The sequence below is a fragment of the Aplysia californica genome, unplaced genomic scaffold (assembly GCF_000002075.1).
Source record: "Aplysia californica isolate F4 #8 unplaced genomic scaffold, AplCal3.0 scaffold00054, whole genome shotgun sequence".
Classification (NCBI taxonomy): domain Eukaryota; kingdom Metazoa; phylum Mollusca; class Gastropoda; order Aplysiida; family Aplysiidae; genus Aplysia; species Aplysia californica.
The window spans coordinates 687,929-697,020 of record NW_004797324.1 but is presented as its reverse complement, the minus strand read 5'-3'; the positions used below and the strand labels follow the sequence as shown (position 1 = coordinate 697,020).

Sequence of the window (9,092 nt, the reverse complement as noted above, 5' to 3'; positions counted from 1 at the left end):
GAAGCAAATTTGGATGCAAAAATATAATTAAAAAGGCTTATAATGTCTTTGATTTTTTGGACCCATGACTTTGAAAAACCACAACACATATTTACTGTGGGTCTTTTCCTAAACATGTTTAGCTTCCTGTACTGATGACACGGTGTTGCAAATCCATGATGGCATATAAACAATGTAAGATCATAACAACAGTTGAGTTTATTTATAGTGACTTAGGTTGTTCAAGTGCTGTTTCATTCAAATTACATCAGGCAGTACAAGTACCATATGAAAGTTATGTTCCCCTCTTATATTTGCTTATTTCTGTGGACTAGCCAGCCTGAAGACAGTGGTATCGAGGTTGCTAACCAAACGACCGAGAACGTAGCAAGTTTACTCTGCTGAACCAGAAGCTGCCAGATGGCATAATATAAAATATTGCGATAGTGCCCCAAAGACGTTGCACGTAGTATTTTACCATTTTGATTTGGATGTGTGAGATTTAACAAATTGTTTTACTTCTCATGTTGAGCTACACAAGCTCTGTTCCTGTTGCATATGGTTACAAATTCGCTGGCTGCACCTTTTTTGCCTCTGACTCCGATGTAACATAAGATACAGAATAGCATATGATGTGTTTCCTATAAACCATCATGCTTTAAGTACATTCTAGGCACCAGCCTTTTGGGTGAGTTTCATAGGCTATATTTTCAGTGAAATGAAAGTATATATGCACTATTAAAAGTCACAAGAAGACATAAAAAAGCTAGAGGCCCATTTATAAATTGTGAGTAGTCTAGTAGATCTAGATCTAGTAGTGCCAGTGCAGGGTGAAAGGCAAACTGAAATGATGCTGTAGACCTGCCTCTGCTATTTATAGTTGGTCCGAATGTGTCTTTGTTTAATTTATATGAGAGGTATGTGTACAATTTAAAGTATATTTAATTTTGATGCCAATTAAACAATATAATTTTTAATAGTGTTAAGTTAAAGGCCGGCACTATTTCTCCGAACGTTCGGGAAAATAAAGCTAGGCACTATTTCTCCGAACGTTCGGGAAAATAAAGCTAGGCACTATTTCTCCGAACACTCTGAAATCACATCCTTTCCCGCAAATTTCGGATATTATATAGATCTATAATTATAGTATAGGCCTACCAAAGATTGTTCGTATACAATATGGTTCAAGCGGTCCAAAAAATGTCCGCAGTAAATATTTATATAAAGAATGCTACAATTCCAAACAGTTTTTCGCTACAGATATGACGAGTTGCCTATGAAGGGTGCTGCTCTTAAACGTAATGTATTGTGTTCACTCGTGTGCTGTCTAGATCTAGATCTAGATCTACGGAGGGTTATTGATAACGACACATAGAACTATTAGAACTGGCATCTGCGGTGGTCACTGCCACGACCAATAATGTACCGACACTGGCAGGCCCCTTAAGGTGTGTGATTCCATAATTTACATGTAATATCCTCTCCTTTAAAAAAAAAAAATTACTCACATTTAGGGTTAAAACAGCCAATCTTCTTCGGACAGGTGGACACACGCCCTTATTTGTTAATGTTTGTTGTTTATCATGGGCTGTTCTAATTTTGATTTCATTCTGTTGTGAAACATTTCTTTTTCACGTTTTTACACTCATCTAAAAATCTCTAGACTAGCTCTTGAAAATTGAAATAAATATAGACCCAAAAATTTGCTCTTGTGTGTGTGTGTGTGTGTGTGTGTGTGTGTGTGTGTGTGTGTGTGTGTGTGTGTGTGTGTGTGTGTATGTATGTGCGTGTGTGAGTGTGTCTGTGTGTGATAGTAAGTGTGTAAGTGGAGAGTGAGTGTGTGTGTTTGTTTTTCGGACTTTATTTCAGCCTTCATTCAGTAACAGTTCAAAGTATACACTTCATTCAGTAACAGTTCAAAGTATACACAAATAGAAACACAGGATCCATTCACTCCAGGGCTCACGAGTCGTTCATCTTTTTCAGTTTCACTCATTCATTCAATTCCCGTGTTCTCTCCCGCGGCTCATCCTCGTCCGCATGGCTTTCACACCCCACCCCCTCCCTCCAGGCATACACAAAGAAAATCTCACTCATTCCCTTGCACCCTGCGAACCATGGACAATAATATAGGCAAAACACTGCCTAAGCTGCATTATTTTCGTTCGTGAGCTGTGGACCAGGCCAGGGGGGTCGGTGTCGTCGTCTTGTAGTTGCTGTCGGGTGTGGATACACTTGCACATTTTTCCTTTAACCCGCTCTTTCACTCACACTGTCTCTCCATCCACAGCTCAGCTCGTCATACGTTCAAAAGTTGTCCATTGGTCATGTTTGTTTAGTTAGTGTGTGTATAAGTTTGTGTGTGTACATGTGCATGATGGTGGTGGGTGTGTGTGGTGGGTTTTACTGAAGGTTGTCTGTAGGCGGGCTTTCCATGCGGTGTTCCTTCCCCCAGACTAGAGGCAGAATGAAAGTTGGCGCCGAACTCTCGCAATAAATAGGCAAAACATCACGAGACCGGAAGCCGGAAACCGTTCGGAGAAATAAAGATGGGCACTATTTCTCCGAACGTTCTGAGAAATAGTCACTTCGTAAGTTAAATGTGAAAAAGGAAAGTCTTTTCTTTTTTCTTTATACGCAGTTTTGTGTGTTCTCAGCTGTCATTTTGCTTTTTAAAAAACTTTTCATGAAGTATTATTTAAACATGCGATTAATTTTCATTAGGCCTACGCAAATTAATGCTATCTTTAAATCTTACCTTTTATCATAGCCCAACAAGTCTAACTGTTTTCAAATTTTGGGAACTTCATTGAGCTAAAAATAGGTTTCTTTGATTTCTATTTATACATCTGACAGATTGCTTCTAGTAGGGCTTAAGATAGAGGTCTAACTGATTTGTTGGATTATAATTATTTTTATTCATGCTGTACTGTTCTGTAAGAATTTATGCCTGTGAATTCATCAATGTGTGCGAGGGTGTCTGGGTTAGCTTTGTGGGATTGTCTTTACTCAAGGATGTACTGGAGAGAGAGAGAGAGAGAGAGAGAGAGAGAGAGAGAGAGAGAGAGAGAGAGGATTAAAACTCACTGTTGAATTCACTTCAGCCCTTCTTTTTCTCAACTGGCAAGCTAGCTTACTGAAACTTCAACATGTAGGCCTAGATTAGAATAATTATCTGCTTTTTTAACTCCCTTTCTTCTTTTGTCTGCAGTCTCCCACTTTGCTCCTTCTTGTACCTTCATGTCTGTGACACTAAGTAGTGGAAATTAATGAGAAATTATTTTTTTGCTCGTGCAGTAAACAGGGCTGCCTAAATCTACCGATTTTTCTGGTAGATACCGATTTTGGGCCTGTTCTACTGCCATACCGATAAGGTGTCAAAACTACCGGATTTGCGATGGGTGCCGAGAGAAGAAAAAAAACCCAGTTCTGCAGTGCTTCCATTCTTCTTTGTTTTTGCGGAAATCCGTACATTCCGAAAGTGCCATACTTGCCGCATCATCATTGCACCTCCATGCATTAGAGAGAGAGAGAGAGAGAGAGAGAGAGAGATCAGCTCTTGCCTCTGTAACTTGTCAGATGATTACGGCATCTCCCGGCAATAAATTGTATTAGAAACTACCAGAATGTGCATTTCGTGTGCTCGACCATTGTCTGTGCCACTCTGTCGGCAATAGTTTTTCATGTGCATATCGGCTAAAATTTGTCTATTCACGATAGATAATCTTTCTTTCTTTCTGTCTACCATTGGGTTTTTCCTGCAGCTGGATAATCGGTGCATTTAATTCATTTATCTAGAAAACAGAATTGTGAATGTAGAAAGAAAATCGATATCGAAGCAAAACATTTTAAAATATGTCTTGGTCTAGAGAATTGATCAGTATCAAATGAGGATTCTACGCAGGGGGACTGTGGGAATCTGAAAAAAAAAAATAGCTGAGACCTGAGAAAATGCACAAAGTCCTGGAAATCAAATCTGAGTTGATATTTATAATTTTACCGGTCGCGTTTGTGATATTATGTTCGGCTTTCCCCAGTCCTAGAGTACGTTTCACACGAATTAGCGGCTATGGCGGCAGGCGGAAGTGTAGGTGTAATACAGAGACTCCATCAGGAAAGTCAAAATCTACTTTCGCTTTCGTTACCGCTCAGAATTGTCTGATGATAGTTTGTTAACGTTAGATTAACAGTTAATAAAAATTTATAACTTGCAGTTTGTGCGTAAAAAACGCAGTGTCGCCATACAAATTAAATCGGTATTCTCACTGATGTATCTACAGTGGAGTCCACTTATAACGAGTCCTGAAACAACGAGAAGTCTGTTATAAAGACATCATACTAAAACCCCGTTTTTCCCCTTCTTTATCTTTGTAAATAAAATACTGCTATAGCGCAATCACATAAATGCGCGAGTCGGTTATAGCGGAATATTGCTGCTCCTGTGCACAACGCATAGGCCATTGAAACATGAAAACCTCGCCAGTTGAGAAACTTGTTGGTTATCAAGCGAAACAAAGAATGGGAGAGCCCATGTGTGCCAACGATGAAGGCCGGAGCGAATGAGTGGGGAGTGTGTGGGACGCGCAGACACACCGTTGTGAAACAGAACGCATTGCCTGATAACTAGTCTTTCTCAGTCCTGATAATGATAAGCCAGCCTAGTCTAGATTATCTAGGCCTAGATATCTATCCTGCCTCTCACTTCTCCGATGCGGGGATGGAGAGGTCACAGTGCTGTGATTGATCATGGAGCGAATGTGAGACGGGCGCAAGCAGAGGAGATGACAAAAAGAAATAAACAGAACACCAAACTCATAGATTAGGCCTACTTTATTATTTCCTTTGAATTTATTACTGGATCCCTTACAACGAGAATCCTGATATAATAATAGATAGCATTTGTATAGCGCATATCCCCGCTCAACAGCAGGCTCTATGCGCTTTACACTATATAACGGACATTTCGTACCGGTCCCCTCCCTCTTGTTATAACAGGATTCCACTGTATAATGACAAAAAAAAAAAGGAAGAAAAAGAAAAGAAGTGTCCTCCGATTTCTGGATTGTCAGGCCCGTCATCGTGACCGGTCAGTGAACCTGTCCGAGTTCGCATCGTGTGAGTGCGGCATGAGTAAAGGACTGGCCGACAGTTGATGGGATAATCAAAGTTCATTCAAAGTAGGAGTGTTGCAGTGCTTTGAAATTGAGGAGAGGTGTTTGACGCAATAAAGTCTACGGCAGCAGGATAAGGCCACGGTGCAAGAAACGGGTGCTAAAATAAAAACGATAAGTGCGTAAATGAGGGAACATTAGAGCACAGGCTTAATGATTGTGTCTTCAAGGTTGGTGTTTCCGGATTTGTCACTGATGACAAATTGAATAGTGGCTATGAGGAAATGCCATTTTCAACACTCGGAAAGCTCTATGTTGGATGCCTATGCATCATGATGGCTTGTTGCTGATTAAGAAGTACTTATTACAGTTAACTCCTACTTTGCATGACAACCGTTTTTTTCCTGTTTCTGGAGCACAGGGCCATTTGATGAAGACAACTATTCAGAGAAATGGTAGCAGCTTAGCACAGACCTATATGAGACCTTCCCATGGGCTGTTCCAATTGCTTGCAGGTCAGGGCTTGAGTAGGGCACAAATGTTAAATTTTTATGTAAAAGGATGCACAAAATTTTATATTTTGTTTCTGTGCTTCTGAAAAGTCTTGTTTTTGTATAATAAAAGAAAGGGATGTTGAGGAAGTGAGAGAACTCTACCATATTTTAAACCTGCATTAATTTTAGTTTCATTTCGTTCACAGGTTGGCAAACACCAATTCCTGTGATGAACGTATGAAAAGTATCCCTTCTGTGCTGAACTGGATCAAACAGTCATTATACACACAGCAGGAGGAGGAGCCCATCTATAAACTTTTCAGTCACCACTAGTGACCCTCTTGATATTTTTACATAGTCATTTTCAATAACAGCGGTCAAAGTAATTTGTTTTTGAGCTGAAAGTGAAAGTCTGTGTCAGGGGACTGAAGTGTCTTGTCATGGCTGCCTTAATGGAAGTGGATAAAGTGAATACTCCAGAGCTGGAAAATGGAGGGGGTCTTTTTGACCCTGTGCCTGAAGATGCAGAAGTCATTTCAACATCTAAGGTGAGTAAAGCATAATTGAATAACTGGGGGGAAGGGGAGGGTAGTAAATCATCAATGAGTTCATACATGTGTTGTGAAACTAGATTCATATTTTGTGGTGTTCAAGCGCTTTAACAGCAAATGTTCTAGAACTGTTTTAATCAGTCTTCTAGTGACTGTTCTTACTTTTCTTGTTTTCATGTTTGAGCAGACACGTCATTGCTGAGGAAGCTTGACTGCTTTATGTTTATATGGTCAAGGTGGGGTTAAGTTTACTTCTCCTTCACTTCCAATGACAACTCTTTCCTAAATTGTCTCTCTGTTGGAGTTCCACCTAGTGAGGAGTCTTTCATTTGTCAACTCATTAGTCATTCTGTCTATATGTGTCATGACACAGTGGAATCAGGCGCTCGTCTATTTTGGGGCATATGAAGTTATGGGTATCATCTTAAAGCCTGTCCTTTTGCCTTACTTTTGATGGAAAAAATATCCATTTATGTTTTGTATAAGTCAAGATATTGGCAAATGAAGGCGGTGGGGGTCGCCTGGTTTTAGAGGTAAAATTAGCGAGAAAATGGCTGTCGAAGTTGCATTATTTCCTTAGCTTGAGAGTCCGTTGTAACTGAAAATTTACATCTTTTATGCCTTTAAGAAAGATTTTTCTGTAAAATCGACTCAGAAATGTATTCTTTAATGTGCATAAAAGATGTTGAGCCAAAAAAGAAAAAATAGATAAAAATTCCAAAACCTGCGGGAAAATGCCAGTTTCTTCACTTTCATTACTTTGACGAGCTCCTGATTTCACCACACTACCTCACATAGGCTTACTGGCTTTAAAAGTGATATAAACTTTGTTCTGCAGCTGGCTCTTGTGAGTCCTAACAACGAGGAGTTTGATCTGCTGTTGGAGGATGTCACGTCCAGATTGATGGAGTCACAGGGGGAAACTATCTACGAAATAGGCACAGGAGGTAAGTGCACGTTGGTATGGAATTAGTACAGTGCTAATTGCTGTGGAAGCTCATTAGAAGGGCATTGTTGGTCTGTCAATGGTTTGTTCTGGAGAGAGATTTAGTCAGGAGGTTAGTCTGAATATTTAATCAAGCAGATGCACTATTGGTGATATGCTTTAGTATACCAGGGTTAGATGACTGCATAGATCTATTTTATTTAATAAAACTGAGTATTGACCGTCTGCAAAAAGTCTTAAATGACTTATAAAACCATTAAAGGCATAGGCCAACCAAAAGTTAAAGCTGTTAGTGAAAAATGACAAAAATCGGTACTAATGAACCTTTGAAATGTTTTTCCTGTTTCTGAAATAAATGATCATGTTTATTCTGAAGTATTTTCTGTAACTCAGCAATCACAAAAATATCCATCTGAATGACAGATGGCGACAGACCAGGATTAAAGGATGATGACTACCAAGCATCAGTGGCCACCCTTCACAGCATAGCACAAACTTTGGACCTAGAATGTGTGCTGTTACGAGAAAAGATAGCAGAAGAAGGAAAAGTCTCGGAGTTCTTATTGCGGAGGAAACTGGATGCAGAAGATTTTATGGAAGTCAGGTAAAGTCTTTTGTTATTTTGTTTCAACTTAAGTTAAGCTTGATTAATAGACAGCGATTTTTGTTGTGTAATTGTCACATTCTTTGCTGTTGCATGCCAAAAAACAACAACCTGAGTTCAAGTCATGTATGAGGCAATCTACTGTATTGAGTATCTCTGTCTTTCTGCTGGATTTTATATCCCACTCCGCCAGGGTTAGCCCTAACAAGTAAAGTCAAAGCAAACTGCTTCCTGAATGTATTGAAGGGAATAGAAAAACATGATCTACTATCTGTCATTATTTTTAGACCAATTGTTTGTGTAGGTTTGCTTCCTGATTTATGATTTGTAAAAACATTTTTCAGTACAAGGAAAAGCTGGTCTTCCAGTCTATATTTTGATGTCACTGCACAAAGAATTTATTATCCATTTCAGCATTTTCTCCTTGGAAGAGCCTTTATAACTGCCTATTGGTTAGATTGCCAAATCTCATTGATTGTATGGAATTATTAATTCTGTGAATAGTAATAAACATACACTACTGTGCCTGAAACCTACAAATGTGGTTTCTGTTAGTTTTTCATTATTCCAAGGGATAATCACCAAAGCAAGCTTGTGACTAGCTGATTCAGTATGTATCAGTATTACAATTTTGTATTTTTACACTTTTGTACAGGGTAGCTGTTGTGGGTAATGTAGATGCAGGAAAAAGCACACTGCTCGGTGTGTTAACACATGGAGAACTGGACAATGGCAGAGGTGTTGCCCGGCAGAAACTGTTCCGTCACAAGCATGAAATGGAGTCAGGACGAACGAGCAGTGTTGGGAATGATATTCTTGGATTTGATGCCTCTGGGGATGTTGTGAATAAACCAGAGCATGGCCATTTAGACTGGATAAAGATCTGTGAGGAAGCTGCAAAGGTATAGAGTTAGAGCTTTATGTAATGTTTTCTCTGAGATTTCTTTTTCCTATAAATGTTCTTCTTTGTGAGCTCTCTCTCTCTCTCTCTCTCTCTCTCTCTCTCTCTCTCTCTCTCTCTCTCTCTCTCTCTCTCTCTCTCTCTCTCTCTCTACTTGTAGTGGTATTATATATCCAGTTCTAGAACTACCTCTATTTGTGAGACGACGACAACAGTGCGCAAGTTCAAATTTGTTTTCTCTGACCGTGCGTGTGTGGTGTGTGACTTTTTTCCCTCCCGTTCACTACTAGATTCTAGATCTACTACTACGTCGCCGGTGTGTTGCTAGTGTGTCGTGTGTGTTTACGCGCGCCTGCGAGCCTGTGTCGTGTGTCCGTCCCCCTGTGGGTGTGTCGTTGGTGGTTGACACGTGGACGGACTTTGTGTTGTGCCCCCCGCGCGTCTCTCCTTGTAGCCTACGGTAAGTGATTCCGGCCCCTGTCCATGTAATGTGATTAGACTAGTTT

General features: G+C 39.9%; 1 protein-coding gene across 1 annotated transcript in view; it reads left to right on the top strand.

Annotated features, from left to right (window-relative positions):
• The first annotated feature begins 276 nt into the window (after positions 1-276).
• LOC101846060 (GTP-binding protein 1) overlaps positions 277-9,092 on the top strand; it is a 21,551-nt gene continuing 12,735 nt past the window's right edge. Inside the window, exons 1-5 of the mRNA XM_013079504.2 lie at positions 277-667; positions 5,791-6,132; positions 6,974-7,082; positions 7,505-7,685; positions 8,341-8,587. Of these exons, the coding sequence (XP_012934958.1) occupies positions 6,025-6,132; positions 6,974-7,082; positions 7,505-7,685; positions 8,341-8,587 (645 nt within the window). The 5' untranslated portion in view covers positions 277-667; positions 5,791-6,024. The remainder of the gene's footprint in view (positions 668-5,790; positions 6,133-6,973; positions 7,083-7,504; positions 7,686-8,340; positions 8,588-9,092) is intronic.